This window comes from Pelodiscus sinensis, chromosome 8, assembly GCF_052426305.1.
Source record: "Pelodiscus sinensis isolate ZL-2025 chromosome 8, ASM5242630v1, whole genome shotgun sequence".
Lineage (NCBI taxonomy): Eukaryota > Metazoa > Chordata > Testudines > Trionychidae > Pelodiscus > Pelodiscus sinensis.
The window spans coordinates 27,237,938-27,254,336 of NC_143059.1; the positions used below are offsets into that span (position 1 = coordinate 27,237,938).

General features: G+C 41.6%; 1 protein-coding gene across 3 annotated transcripts in view; it reads right to left on the minus strand.

Moving 5' to 3' along the window:
* Nucleotides 1-5,067: 5,067 nt before the first annotated feature.
* RUFY2 (RUN and FYVE domain containing 2) overlaps nt 5,068-16,399 on the minus strand; it is an 88,961-nt gene continuing 77,629 nt past the window's right edge. For 2 of the 3 annotated variants that reach the window (XM_089780122.1, XM_089780121.1), the window contains 2 exons: nt 14,720-14,797; nt 5,068-13,577 (listed from right to left, as the gene is read on the minus strand). In XM_089780122.1, coding sequence (XP_089636248.1) covers nt 13,434-13,577; nt 14,720-14,797 — 222 coding nt within the window. In that variant the 3' untranslated portion in view covers nt 5,068-13,433. The remainder of the gene's footprint in view (nt 13,578-14,719; nt 14,798-16,399) is intronic. The other variant, XM_075934922.2, reaches the window with a different exon arrangement.

Sequence of the window (16,399 nt, forward strand, 5' to 3'; positions counted from 1 at the left end):
GCTCTTCCAAATTTTAAATGCTTGTTCTCAAATGCCTCCCTCTAATTTGTCAAATGTGATTTTTGGTTATTGAAAGTTTGTCACCTGTTTTTGCTAGTAATGTGTTTGTAATAAATGTCTTATTGTGGGAGACAATAGAATGGAGTCTATTTTGCTAGGAAGTGTGTCAAATTAGCTTAAGAGGAACACAACAGCTGAGAATAATAGAACTTAAAGTTCACTGACTACACACTCAGTATTAATACTTTCCCCACCTCCCTGGCCCTATGATAAACCCCAACTAAATCAGTGTGTTGTTGTGACGAGGTGATCCATATTAGTAAAACCTTAAGTGCTGGTGAAAAGGCAGACAAACATTTGGGTGTAAAAAGTACAAAAAATAACTGTAAAACTTCAGTTTTCTCAATTTCAGTAGCTGATGTACCTTCCCCCTCCCCCTTGTCTCGAGTACCCCTAAGACTACTTGTAGCACTGGCTAAAAAACACTGTTCTAGATTGAAGTGAACTTTTACTGAACTAAACATGACTCCATAACCTGTCCCTTGAAACTGAACTTGCACTGAATGAATTTTACAAGTTGTCAATCTCATTGCCATTTAGTCAAATGTGCTTTTTAAAAAAGTATACAAAATCCTAGCTTTAACTGTTGCACATGCAGTGAAAGACCCACTGAAAAGAAGTGCTTATGTATAAAATAGCTGAAGTTGTGGGTCTCCTGCTTCACTGCAAGTTTTTGCTTCTGAAGTGTGGAGTTGTAGCTCAAGAAAACTAAAGCACTTCTTCATGAAACTTGTTGAAGCAGGGAGTCACTACCATCTGATTCTAAGAACTGCTGAGCTAAAGTTAAATCATTATTTGATGTGCTGCTGGTTGTCTTTTTCCTGGAGATTTCCCTCAAAACACAGGCTACATCTACATGGGCAAGATTTTGCGCAAGAGTATTTTAATAAGAGCGTCTACAGTGGCATGTGCCTTTGTGCAAAAGATGTGCTTTTGCACAAGAGCATCTGGGCCAGTGTAGACGCTCTCTGGCGCAAGAAAGCTCCAATGGCAATTTTAAACATCAGGCTTTCTTGTACAAGAAATTGATGTTGCCTGTCTACACTGGCCACTTGTGCAAGAGGGCTTATCCCTGAGCGTGAGCATCAGAGTATTTGCACAAGAAGCACTGATTTTATACATTAGAATGTTAGTGTTCTTGCGCAAGTACTCATGGCCAGTGCAGACAGGCGGCAAGGTTTTGTGCAAAATCCTGCCAAAGTAGACATAGTCTTACACTGTTTTGTATAAGGGGTATGTAGGAGTAACTTAATTTACATGCTCTCACTAGTGTATTGTAGTATCAACTCTTTGCCATAGCTGAAACATGCTAGACAGGAGTTGGACAAGAACTGTGGAAAAATTTCACCTCTTGTTCTCACTACAGCTTTAAAGTACCTGCAGACCTACTGGAACAAGAACACTAACAACTGGATGAGGCTCAGGATGTAGCTATATTCCCAACTTCAATCTGGAAGTGCACTGTGATAAAGTCCATATTTATAGTTAAGCTTATGGGCCTAGTATTGGCTCTGCCCTGCTAAGGTCAGCTGAGGAAAGCTATACCACTGCCTCCATGATAAACCTTTCAGCAAGCGCAACTCATGCAGTTAAACCAGCTAAGATGAGGTAGAAAGGTCACCTAGCTGCATGCAATTGCAGATGGCTATAAACCATAGTTTTAGTTGGTAAAATGATTAGTAAAAGGGAGAAGAAAAAAGTCTCATGGCCAAATACCTAGCCATCAGGTTACACACAGGCAAAATAACTTTAAGGTAAGTCACCCACGGGGGGGGGGGGACAAATCAGAAATGGATGGCAGAAAGGGACTGCAAGAAGTCATCACTCTCACTCAGTGATAGGGCCAAGTAAAAATTAAGATGTATTATCCCATGGGCTTTTAATATAGAGGGCAGCATTTTTACTGAGAGATGGCAAATGTTCTATAATCTCCATACTGTCTCCCTAATTTGGGAACTGGTACAGACCCTGGCAAGGGAAGATGAACTGCATGCTGCCTTTCCTAGCTAGGGGAATGACAGCACAGCAACATGCTCTGGTGGAAGCTTTTTCTCATCACTAGGTAAGCACCCCACCCCTTTCACCCTCATGTCTTCGACCCAGCAAAATCTTTAATCTGGTAAACTCCATTCCCCAGGGTTGCCAGCTTAAAGGGGTTCCAGGGTACTGTATTTTCCTACACACACACACACTAAGGCACGAATTGGTAGTATATTAACCATTCTTTCCCTCCCCGATTTTTTTTTTAACCTTGAAAGTTAAGGAAGTTAAATAGGAAGACACTGCAGTAACTAAGCAATACTGAAATTTCAGGAAGATTTTTATGCTGGAAACCAATCACATTACTTTTTATAAAAAGTTAAAGTAGTGCAAATCTACATAGCAGGTCAAATCCTCACTTCATTCGTACAGTACCACTAATTAGAAGTACATCCAGGAATAAAGTGAGCAGCAGTGAGGCAATATTAAGACATACCCAAATATTTTAAAAGCTTCAGAGGGGTAGCTAAGTTAGTATGTAACAGGAAAAACTTAAAAAACAATAGTCTAGTAGCACCTTAAAGACTAAAACAATGTAGGTGGTGGTATGAGCTTGTGGGCACAGTGCACGTCTTCAGGTGAGTAGAGTGTAGGAAGTCCAGATCCAAGAATAAATTCCCCCACCCCTTTCCCTTCCTTATTCCTGGATCTGGACTTCCTTCACTCGTCATCTAAAGAAGTGGGTTATACCCACAAAAAACTCGTAATACCAGCTACGTGTTCTGTTAGTCTTTAAGGTGCTACTAGGCTATAAGTTTTTCCTAGTATTTTAGTAAAAAACTATCAAGTGTTCAAAATATGTATGATAGCTTACATGAACAGTTTAATGTCAAACATTTTATTTCTTCCATCATGTTTATAAATAGTTGCATTTTAATTTACAAAACTCAATCTTAAAAACTTTACAAAGGTTACATAAACAATTACACTTAAATTCTTGGCATGATCTGTAGAACACAAACTGCATGTCTACTCAAAAGCTACAGGTATATTTATGCGCAATAATGATTTATGAAGCTCAGTTAAGTGATGGAATTGTTTTTAAGCCATCTTCTATAAGAACAATCTATGGCTGGGTCTAGACTGGCCAGTTTTTCTGGAAAATCAGCCGCTTTTCCAGAAAAACTTGCCAGGTGTCTACACTGGCCGCTTGAATTTCCGCAAAAGCACTGACTTCCTACTGTAAGAAATCAGTGCTTTTTGCGGAAATACTATTCTGCTCCCGTTCAGGCAAAAGTCCCTTTTGCGCAAAAGGGCCAGTGTAGACAGCTCAGATTTGTTTTCCGCAAAAAAGCCCCAATCGCGAAAAATGGCGATCCGGGCTTTTTTGCGGAAAAGCGCGTCTAGATTGGTACGGACACTTTTCCGCAAAAAGTGCTTTTGAGGAAAAGCGTCCATGCCAATCTAGACACTCTGTTCCGCAAATGCTTTTAACGGAAAACTTTTCTAGAAAATCATGCCAATCTAGACGCAGCCTATATCTATGAATAAAAGAAATAACTGGGCTGATAAACTTCTGGGTTGTTGCAGGCCAGTGCAGAGCTGGAGGAAATGAGGACTAATCAGAGCTAGAATAACAAATCGACAGGATGTTACCAGTAAAACAAGAGAGGTTCAAGCAACAACGCCATGTGAAGAATGCATTATGCCAGAGGCATGCTCACAGTAACATTGATAGATTTAAAAAACTGAGGGAGTACAGGTTGAGTTGTGCTATATAAAGCACAGTCCTGACAACGATGTGCGTAAGAGTCCAACAAATCAAGATCAAAGGAGGGAAAAAGGCAGACCCAAGAAGTATAGGGAGCTCTGGACATGCCGGTGTGTCTTCCTTTAGGCTGTGATGAAGGATATAGCATTGAACAGAGCACTTTGGAAGGAGAGAACTTGGAAAGCAGATCCCATCCGATGGGATTAACACACGAGCGAGCAGATTTAGGGGTGCGTTCTGCAGCTGGGGCCTAATCCCACACTCAGCTCAGCATGCAATGTTCATTGCAGGATTGGGACATTCATATGGAAGAAGAAAGCTCTGTTTCAGCAGCAGTCTTTTGTTTGTGTTTTCAAATGATCAAAAGTTTGGATTGTTAGTACAGGCAGTCCCCGAGTTACGCGGATCCGACTTATGTTGGATCCGTACTTACGAACAGGGCTTTTCTCGCCCCGGAGGACACAGGTGGCGGTCACGCCGCCCGCGTCCTCCGGGGCGAAGAAAGCTGTTCTGCATCTCCCTGGTCTGCTGGGGGGAGGGAGGCCCCCCGCCCCCAGTAGACCAGGGAGACGCTGAACAAAGCCGCGGAGGCTGCAGGCGGCGGGACCATGGCACGTCTGGGTGATCCCGCCGCCCTGGTTCTCCGTGGCTTTGCCCCGCATCTCCCTGGTCTGCTGGGGGGAGGGGGGGCAGCAGACCAGGGAGACGCGGAACAAAGCCACGGAGGACCCGGGCGGCGGCATCGTGGCGCGTCTTGGTCCCGCTGCCTGCGTTTCCATGGTCTGCTGGGGGGAGGGGGGCGCAGCTAGTGCAGCCCCCCCCCCCCAGCAGACCAGGCTTTTCTCACGGACGCCTGTGGTGGAGCAGCTGGGGCATTGCCGGTTGGTCCCGCAGCACCGCTCCTCGGCGCTACTGGACCAACCCGGTAGCACCCCAGCTGCTCTGCCCCAGGCGTCCCCAAGTCAGCCGCTGCTGAAACTGACCAGCGGCTGACTACAGGAAGCCCGAGGCAGAGTTGCTTTGCCCCAGGCTTCCTGGAATCAGCCACTGATCAGTTTCAGCAGCAGCTGACTTGGGGACACCTGGGGTAGAACAGCTGGGGTGCTGCCGGGTTGGTCCCCGCAGCTACCTCAGCGCTGCGGGGACCTACCCGGCAGTGCCCCTGCTGCTCTGTCCCAGGCGTCCGGATTCAGCTGCTGTTGAAACTGATCAGCAGCTGATTCCAGGAAGCCTGGGGCAGAGAAACTCTGCCTCGGGCTTCCTGTAGTCAGCCGCTGGTCAGTTTCAGCAGCGGTTGAATCTGGACGCCAGTTCCGACTTAAGTACAAATTGGACTTAAGTACAAACCTACAGTCCCTATCTTGTACGTAACCCGGGGGCTGCCTGTATTCTCATTAAAAATGGGGTAGTGAACAGATTGCAAGTGAGGTGTATGCTAAATGCGATTTATAGGGTTGTTATCACATCTAACGATTGGTGGATGCATTGTTAAACTGACATCAAAGACTACAGAAATAGGTATGTTTTCAAGTAGCAAACACAATCACCATGTAAGATTCATTGTTAAAAAAATGGCAGGATCTTTATCATGCCCAGTCATGATCACTCAATCACAAAGTCTGTGTTCTGCAGCTTTGAAAGGTCGGAAAGGGAGAATCTTCCATGTCATCAAAGAGCAAAATGGTTTTGTGGCCCAAGATAGTCCATGACTGCAGACTTTGACATAGAATTATTTATTAAATATGTGCAATTGTATCGCTTGTATTTTCAAGTTCTTCACAAATATAACACAAGTGTAACCAACATAAGTAATATCTGCCTGCTTTTGCACAGCCTGGACTATGAGATGTGAATTCTCCTATTCATTTATATAGCTCTGAAACCTAGAGATGACAGATATTTCACAGTGTCAGAAGAACATTTGGAAATATTCTAAAATGATCAGCAATTTAAACATCAACAATCTCAAACAGCCTCCCATATACACCCAGCTGTTAAAAGGCCAAGTTCTTATGTACCTGGCAAAATCTCCAATTTTGCTCCTAACATTTACAATAATATTATGTGGTCAGTACAAAATTATTTTAGCATAGCAATAAATCAGAATGAACGGAAACAAAAAAATAATATTAAAACGGTCTACTGATTGTATTATTCTTATTTAAAACAATTTTTTTACTTAAAAAATGTGATAAAATGTCCTCCACTACAACAAAGTGTTACTAAATACAGGAATTTTGCTGCAGATTTTAAGCTTGTATAGCACAACCAGCTTTCACTAGAACAGCCTGTCTGCTGCTGTAGCTCAGTTACTTTGCATCTCTCTTTACTGGGGCTCTGTCAATAGTTCAGTGTAGTCACAATCATTTGCCTCAACACCACGCTGTCACTGGACTTCCTCTCACTCCAAACCCTGATCCATTCTTCTCCATCCTCCATATGCAGTAGAACCACTTCTTGTATGCTATACACCCATGGGGGCAAAATCTGCACCTACCCAAGTCTAGTTTTAGTACTGTACATCATTTAGACATGATGAGTTTATCAGTCATTTGGCATCCAAAATATTTGCAATTAGGATTGATGTAAACAACCCATTAAGGCAGGGGTTCTCAAACTTTGTGATGCTGCGACTCCCCTCTAAGTTGCTCACGACCCGCTGGGGGGTCAGGACCCACAGTTTGAGAAACGCGGCATTAAGGCATTAACCGAAGTTCATAGATCTGCTTGGGGAGGTTTCAGCATGAGTTTTCATCAGGTATTAGAGCCAGATTCTCAGCTATACCAAATACATGACAAAGCTAAGGAGGGGTGTCAAAAATTAACAGCTCCCTGATCCCAAAGGTGTAGGTCTATCTTTGATGTAGCATATCCTTCACCTCAGTGTAAGTGAGAGCAATGCCCACTAACTGTTCAGGCAGCCATGGAATGACGATGATGCTTTGGTCACACACCCTAGTTGAGGGCTGTCATGTAGCTCAATTACACTGGTTCTTTATGGCTTAGTTTACCAGTGCAAAGAGTCAACAAACACAAAAGGGCTGTAACTTTCTAGAGAATCTGGCCTGTTGCCCAAAAAAGATTCTATAACAAAGACAGACTACATTTTTTTTTAAATATTCTGATTAATATCAATAAATCCACAGTTTAGGTATCCCATGGTTAAGTACTCTAACAAATATCAGGAAATTACAAAGTTAAGGGTTCACATTCAATTTTAATTCTGGCCTTTGTATATACTGATACCATTTTTACAGAGCTAATTCTTAATGTAGAATTTCAATCTAAGGAGTGTTGTTTGTGTAGTCAGGGTCAGACAGCCTAAAAAAACCATGGGTCAGCCCATCAAAAGGAACAGGAGCCACTATCCTCTGTGCCCTGTCAGTTCTGCACCTTCAAAGCTCTGGGCTGGTGAAGTTCTTAAACTCTTCAGGAGCACAGCATTTTGACATCAGCCAATGGAGAACACCTAAATCTAAAGGAAGGAGCTTGTGCAAAGGCTCATGTTGACCTTATAATGTATGGCAGAAATAGAGTTATGGGCCTGGTTGATCTTATCAGGTTCATAGGCCGCCTTATTTATACTCTTCATACTATAATATGTTTAATGGCACTTTTGTCCAAGTTCTCCCTACCAATTCACAGAAATTTATGGTTGGAATCAAATTAACTATACACAAACATACAGTTCATCCTTTAAATAAACACTTAGAATAAGTACATGATTTTTCAAAACACTCATTTGGTCAAATCAAACCCATTTTGCTCCAGAACAATGTTGTACGCAGCGTCAGTGATGACTATCTACTTTCCATATTTCATCTCTCTCACTTCAAAAGAAAAAAATGATTTTTTTTCTTTTAAACTGAAAAAGTATTTTCCCACTTCCATTATGCACATAGTGAAACCAGGAAAAACTGTTTCTACTCAAAAAGTCTGTATAACAAAAATAATTTTAAGCAGAAATCAAGTCTGAAAAATTGTATCTCAAAAGGTGAGAATGGAAAAGTTATAACCAATGAAAACAAGGAGTTAAAAGATGTTATACAACTTAATTATAGAAGTCACTGTCAAATGGCAGCTAAAACAACAGGTGATCAATCTATTAACACAAGACATGTCCTTCTTAGTATTACAATTCTCTTCTCTCATTTATCTAGATATCCTTTAGAAACAAGCAGTAATACAGGCCTTTAACACCTTTAAATAAAAAAGTTAAACATTCAATTAAGTTCCTTCATTTAACATTTTTAAACAAATTGGAATCACTCCTAGAAATTAACTGGCTAATTAATGCATTTTACTGACTCAAGACTGAAATTTGCAGATAGAACAGGATTACTGTATATTTTATTGAAATGTTTCCTTTTTAAAGCATTTTATCTTGATGTAAACATTCTGCAGACTTGGTAGTAGGAACAGAAGGATATTAATGCACTAACTCAATATTAAGCTTCTAAATAAAGTATTATAATGTAAAGTACATAACAATGTTTTAAAAAATCAGAATATTGTTAAAAATTGATTTTTCTTTTTTTGCCAGTGAATAATTAAAGGAACATTTTATATTCTGAAACCATCATAGAAGAAAAAAATACTGCAGTTTCATCAGTTTGAATATGACTTAAAAAGAACACAAAACAATTGTACTTTACATTTCTGGAATTATTTCTTCATAAGGATGATTTTTCAATGTAATTAACACCTTCCTCTATTTCAGAAATATGAAGTCAAAAGTATTAAAAAACAGACACTATAATTAAAGTGTTTTGAGTGTGAAGTAGTCCTTTTTCTCTAATATAATATGGCAAGTACATAACATACACTTATTAATAATCTAAATTTAAAAATTTGCCTGCATATATGCATATGGAACTTCCGTTGACATCAGTGGAAGTTGTTTGCATAGATCAGAGTAATGTTGGCCATGATAAGGGTTTATTTTCTCCTAAAATAACAGCACAGTTTTTAAAAAATAAGCAGATAACTAAAATAAGGGAAAAGTTAACTGTAAATACTTATGTTTAATTAAACACAATTTGATTTTATTATATTTTACAAAATTGCTTAATTTGTAATGTATCATTTTGACATAGTGGAAATTTGAATAAATGTGCAGGCTGTCTGTGGTTGGGTACCAAAGGGAATAGGTTCCTATCAAATTTTTGTTCAAGGCCTTTTAAGTACCATTTCGTGAACTGTTGAACAAAAACTTTTATATGAAATACTCTCTCTTTTAAAACTATATAAAAACATCTCTTCCTTTGCTCTCTTTCGGGTGCAACAAACAGAAATCACATATTAAAGGCTGGGATCTGTAAAGAAGCACAAAGATGCTAGACACCCATTTCTCATTAACGTTCAATGGGAGTAGGATACCTAATTTCTGTAGGCCACGTCTGCACAACAAACCAGAGTTGTCACGGATAACTGCTGGGGCACTATTATTGTTGACAGGCATTGCAGCATCTACATTCATGGTGCACTCAGTACACTGACCATGACTCAATGCTGCTTGGAAAGGGGGTATTATCTATATCAGTATAACAGACCACTTATATCAGTAGGAGACTAAGGCCTGGTTTACACTGGCAGTTTAGGTTGAACTGAGTTTGGTCAATTTTCTAAACAATGTGTCCGTATCACAAACCCCATTCCATTGACTCTGACAGCTATTAAAGTCAATTTCTGTACTCCTGTATGGTGGACTATACAGTAGTACAGATGTAGCATGCTGTGAAAGTTGACATTCTTGGCCTCCAGGAAGTGTCCCACAATGCTCTGTGGTGACTGCTCTGGCTAAGACTTTCAACTCTGCTGCTCTTCAGGGGTATGTCTACACTACAGGATAAGGTCAAATTAAGATACATTAATTGCCTAGCTAAAGTTGAAGTACCTTAACTTGAATTTTGGGCACTGTCCACACTGCAGGAAGTCAAAGGAAGAACACTCTCCCTTTAACTTCCCTTATTCTTTGTGGAAGCAGGAATACTGGCCTCAACCAGAGTGCCCCTCTCAGTTCAAATTAGCGTGACTTCACTAGACACACTAATTCGAAACCTGGAAGATCAGCAGCAGCGTTGATGTCTGTAGTGTAGACATACCCCAGGTAAACAGGAAGAAAATTTACATTTCATTCTTGTGTGGCCAGCATAGTGAGCAAACCTCAGAGCAGGCAGCACATCTGAGCAGCACGCCTTACCATGAGTTCCATGGATCCCCAGGGTCACAGATGAGCACCAGCATGGAGTGTGCAGGAGATCCTGGACCTCATTGCTGTTTGGGGAGAGCAATCTGTTCTCTTAGAACTACAAACCCGCAAAAGAAACGCTGATATCTCCGCCTATATTGCAAAGGGCATGGAGAAGAAAGGATGTGCCAGGGATGCCCAGCAGTACTGCGTGAAAATAAACCAGGCTTACCAAAAGACAAAGGAGGCAAACCAACGGTCTGGATCATTGCTGCAAACATTCTGCATGTGAGGAGCTGCATGTGATCCTTAGAGGGGATCTGACCAGCTTCCCTAGCCAGTTCATGGATTCCTTGCAAGACACTCCTCAAACAGCATAGATAAGGACAGCATAGATGAGGAAGAGGAAGAAAAGGAGAATGGTCAGCAAGTGAACAAGGCAATTGATGTCACTTAGAACCAAAAACTTTTTAAAACTTTGGAGACAATTAACTATGCCCAGGACATCTCACAATCGGGCACTGATCCTGAGGAGGGCACTTATAGTGAGTTCACATTTTTTATCTTACTAAAAGTGATTAAGGCAATCAGATGTCATCTGTGGCAGCCACCGGGCCTATCCATCGGCAGGTCCATGCAACAGCTTGGTAATGTGCCTGAAGATGAAGCAGGAATCCTCTCAGCACATCTCCATAAAGTTCTCATAGAAGAACTCTTTTATCCTTCTCAAAAGGTTTCTGGGTAGACTGCCTTATTCCATCCTCCATGGTAGGATACCTTTCCATGCCAACCCAGCAGTAAGTTGTCTGGCATCATTGCAGCACAAAGCATTGCAGCAATGTTTCAGGTTTCTGGCCACATTCAGTCAGCATCTGCTCCCTATCACTCTGTGTGATTCGGAGAAGACAGATTATCTTGCCTGGGCAACCTGGATAAAGCAGGGAAAGTTATTAGCTGATGCCTCTGCAATAAACCTGTGTTTGCTCATCCCCAATGAAGCATGGCTTGAGCCCCTTCCCTGCTCTGCCACCATGCCCGGACCCCCTTCTGCCTTCCTACCTACTCCTGCGGGAAGGGACAGTTGTCCTCTTCTGGAAAACGGGGTATGCCAAACACACAGTCGCCACCTGAGCCCCTGTCCTGCCTCCATACCAGGTCCCTCTCTCTCTTGCAAGCTTGTGCCCGTCTGCCCCTCACCATACCTACCACTAAACTGAGTCCAGTTGCTCCCCTAAGGTGTACCTGCTACATAGTGGCTGCTTAAAAGCCTAACTATGGCCTTATACATAACACATCCCTATTGTCTTTAGACAGATCTTCCTTTTATGCGGGTTAGGTTTTACATTCTTCAGCCAGTCCCCGAGTCGACTTAGGACCGTTCGCAGTTACAACCAAAACTGTCGTAAATGGCAGATCCCGAGTTACGACGCGATCCGCGCTTACGAAGAGCGCGGTCGAGTGTAACTCTATGGGGTCCGACTTACAAACAAACTGAGTTATGGCCAATTGCTTGGTCCGTAACCGGTTCGTAAGAAACAGTTTCTTTATTGCCTGTGTTAAGGGGGGAGTTACAGGCAAGTTCACAGAATTCAGGGCATCTCACTGAGAGCAACATGCATGATTCTTAAAACTGACTATTCATAAAATTGTCTTTTAAAGCCTCTCTGATTTGCACCGCACCTTGCTGTACTCTATTTAGTGCACTGGCGTCTGGCTGTTCAAAATCCCTAGCAGCATCTCAGCCTGCCAGATAACTTTCTCCCTTACTCTCACAAATATTATGGAGCACACAGCATGTTGCCATCACAATGGGAATGTTTCGTTCGCTGAGATTTAACCTAGTCAATAGATTATAGAACCTTCCCTTTAAATGCCCAGAAGCACATTCTGCCACCATTCTGTACTTGTTCTGCCTATATATGAACTGTTCCTTACTGCGGTCCAGGCTGCGGTTATGGAAGCAAGGGATAGACTGAGTCGCCAAGGATTACTATAAGTACGTCAATGTCTCCAATGGACATTTTCCATTCTGGGAAATAAGTTGCTAAAGAGAAAGGAGTTCCTAAAGATGAATGTTTCGTGCACCTTTCCCGACCATCCTACATTGATGTCGATGAACCACAAGTCCCTACAGTACCAAGATGTACCCCTTGCAGTTTAAGTACTCCTTGGCAAGGTGGTTGGGTAGCAAGATGGGGATGTGCATTCCATCTATCATCCTACCAGTTAAGGAACCTCATTGCATTAAAGCCCTCCGCTACATCCTCCACGTTTCCCAGAGTCACTACCCTCTGTAGCAAAAGGGTATTGATTGCCTTGGCTACTTGGATAACAACAGTTCCCACTGTAGAGTTCTACATTCCAAAATGATTCCCAACTGATTGGTAGCTGTCTGGTATTGCAAACTTCTACAGGGTAATTGCCACATGCTTCTCCACTGTCAGAGCGGGTCTCCTTCTGGTATTCTTCTGCTTCAGGGTTGGAAAAAGCAATTCACAAACTTCCATGAAAGTAGATTTCCACATATGGACGTTTTGCAACCACTGCTGATCATCCCATACCTGTTTAACAATGCAGTCCTACCAGGGTGTGCCTGTCTCACGGCACCAAAACCTGCATTGCACTGTGTCAAGAGGACTGAATGCCAACGGCATTTGCCAGACGTTCAACTCAACTGCTTCACACAAGAGTATGCTCATGGTTTTCCGAAATTCATCCTCCTTCTGGCAGACCCTGGATATGCTCTGGACATACTCCAGCATTAGGCTCACCATGATTAATACCATTATCATAAAGCTTTGATGATCAACATGATCCGTGATGCTTTCCATACTCATACTGCTATGGCATCTGTGTCCATAACCAAGGGAAAAAACAGTGCAAAAAGACTGTTTGTTGTTGCTCTCAAGTGGCGGAGGGATAAGGGAGGAAACGAGTGCTTAGGGGATCCTGACAAGATGTATCCAGAACCAGCCGCTGCAGAGTTTTGGTCCCAGCGTGCACTGGGAGCACAACCCAGAATGCAAAGGGGTGCAGTTACTGTGGGATAGCTACCCACAGTGCATCACTCTCAAAGTTGAAGGCAGTCACACTATTGGAGATGTGTTACTTCGAACTACATCGAATTCTTACTCACAATAGGGACACACACCTTCAACTTTACAAAATCAGCTGCTAAAAAATCGACCTTAATAATTTGGACCTTATCTCTCTGTGTAGACATGGCCTAAGTGTAAACGCATACACAATTAGGTAAATACAAGGTGGCTTATGTCAGCCTAACTTAGTGCATACCAGACCTTAGTATATTTTGATAATCCAAATCTCAACTGCTTACATGTATTCCAGAAATACACATGTTAATACTTTACATTATATCTTTTCTATAATATGTTAAATAGCAACAGTTCATAAATATTTTGTAGAGGAACCTTATGGCATGTTAGAAGAGCATCTCTGTATAAGAAATGCATGGCAGGAATCACAGACTCGTACAGGCTTTGGCGAGGATGGCAGAGGCAATTCGTTGTCAGAACAGGCGTTACAGAAAATTTCACCACAATTTCTACAATGATGCTAAATAAAGATGGAGAAACCAAAGGATATTTTAAATTACACACAGAAAGTGTTGTTATATTTTAAATCAACTGTTCTAACAAATACAGAAACAGAACTCTGAAATTAAACTTTTAAATTCTAAATAAGAAATGGGATGGCTGTTCTGTAAACGTGAAGGAATAACACATGAAAAGCCCCAATCTGTAATTCTTTTCTGGACAGGCTAACCAATCTATCAACCCTTAATTTTATTCCCCTTTCCTAAGTGAGGTACAACTAAAATTATCAAAATCAAATGAAAATGCACTATCAATAATGTTACTACTACCTGGGGCTTAATTTTGCTCTTCGAGTTGTAGAGCAATGCATGCTGTAAAATAATACGATAGAATTACATTAGTAGAAGTCACTTATAGATTTGATTTGAAAATGATCTACTAGATGAGATTCTGGATAGCTATAGGCAGGGCTCGACAATCTATTGAATCTACTTGCCCGTGGCGAGTAGATTTCAGCCCAGCACCCCGTTTACCGGCAGCGCGTGCATGCACAATGCAGCTCTTGCACATGCGCAGTGCAGGACTGGCGAGCGGCTTTCGTCGCGGTTCGTCAAGCCCTGGCTATAGGGATATTACCAAAAAAAGTAAAATAGCTGGGATAATTTAATTTTAGAAACAGAAAATGTGCATGCACAAATACAACTGTCCACACGCTGTTTTTAAAATCCAGGATATTAATTCATATTTCCTTAGTCTTTTGTATAAATATGAATTGCAAATACTTGTAAAGTACGGTACACATGCATATCTCCCACCAACTGTAATAGTTTACTTGAGACAATAACAGATCTCAGAGCACTTAAAAAGTGATTTAAGGGTCAGACCCTAGGTGCAATGCACAGGCAAACCCCTGAGGTCATGAGTGGGGCTCTGGGCAGACACAGGAATCTTCCCACATGGAACATCTTGTAGAATTAGGGCCTGTGTGTATGTAAACACACACAGTCAGAAAAGTTCAAATATAAGCATTTTAGGAAATGTCCCTTAAATAACTATGTATTAATCATGTCTCTCTTGTACATCTAAGAGTAGTCAATTGAACGTTCTTTGCATATGACATTTAAAAAATGGGAATTGATATAGATCTCTACCCAGAGTTACCTTCCTTTTGGAAAGAGAAAATTCCTTTTCACATAACTTGCAGTGTGTTGCCTCTTTGTCTTTCAGCCAAACCTGTCCCTGGAAGGAAGGGAAGAAAAGGAAAAGATTTTTCAGAGAACACAAAATATTTGTGACATGTACAAATGTTGGGGCGCTTGTGAATAGAAGCGCTCATTAAAATCATTATTCTTTACCATTTGTATCATTATAGTAGCACATGGAGCTGTAGCACTATCATGCCAACTGCAATCACTGTCCCTTTGCATGACACAAACACATAAGACACGAAAGAGACAGCTCCTGCCCCAAAAGAACTTGCATAGGCTGTGACAGTCTATACCCAGTGTTCACTCTCTTTACAAAATTATGATAAATTCTATACAAAGTAAACCTTGTAAGGCATCATTTGAAAACTTATTCTGCAGATCATTATTGACCTGGTATAAAGTGAGTGGCAACATGGTATGTAAAGTTGTAAGTATTTATGGTGTTACAGGCAGGCAATAAGCAGCCTGCAGGCCACACACTGTTCGCCACGATTAGCACCTGGCAGGCCACTAGATTCTTTATTTACCTGCGTGCCCTCAGGTCTGGTCACTTGCAGCTCTTGTTGGCCATGGTTTGCCATTCCCAGCCAATGGGAGCAGTGAGAAGTGGCATGGGTTGAGCCACCACTTCCCGCAGCTCCCAGTGGCCAGGAGTAGAGAACCACAGCCAACAGGAGCTGCACATAGCCATACCGGCAGAAACTTAAGTAAATAAAGCATCTGGCGGCCTGCGAGGGGCTAACCCAGGTGAACCATGTCTGGCCTGCAGGGTACTTATTGCCCTCATGTTAAACAGTACAATCTTGCAACTTTACATATAGTGTTGCCACACACTTTATACCTAGGCAATAATAATTTGATGTGAACTACGTCTGGCCTACAGGCCACTTATTGCCCAGAACTGCTGTGTAACATTATTGACATGTTTCAAGGTTAGAAAAGCTGGCTCAAACCACTTCTTCAAGATACCCTGATGGCTCAATCAGCTACCAGCATGATCAAATGGACTATCATAAACTATCACCTAGTTAAGCAGCCATTCTTCAGCAGGAAGAAGGGTGTAAGCAAGAACTTTACAAATTGACAACAAAACAACTGAAGTTCCTTTGTGAACAGACTGTTGCCTAACTCCACCTGGAAACATTCCTCAAAGGGGAGAATGGTATAAGGAGACACACATGACACAAATTTCCTCTCTTCCCTCATCTCTACTCAGTCCTACAAATTTTAGCAACTGGAATATCTTTGAGTATGGCTACAGTTGTAGATTGTGATATAGTAGAATGTGCAGAAACCCTCAGGGGAGGTATACTCTGAGGAAAATCATAACAGGCAATAACATTTAGAGATTCATTTAAAAAGTCTCTGAATGAAAATAAGCACTCCCTTAAAATAATCTGAAACAAACAAAAAGAATCTTGGGAGACTTCTAGAATGGTCTAGTTGTCTTCAAGGAAAAGGCTAACACCGTCTTAATGTCCAATGTATGCAAGACAAACTGCTTTGTAGGCTGACCCAGCTTAAGAAAAAAAATTGGGAGGGGGGGGGGGGTGAGTAGTTTGGTTGACATGAAGCTTAAAGAACATCTTGTGTAAGAACTTGGATGAGACTAAAAATACATTCTTCTTGGAAA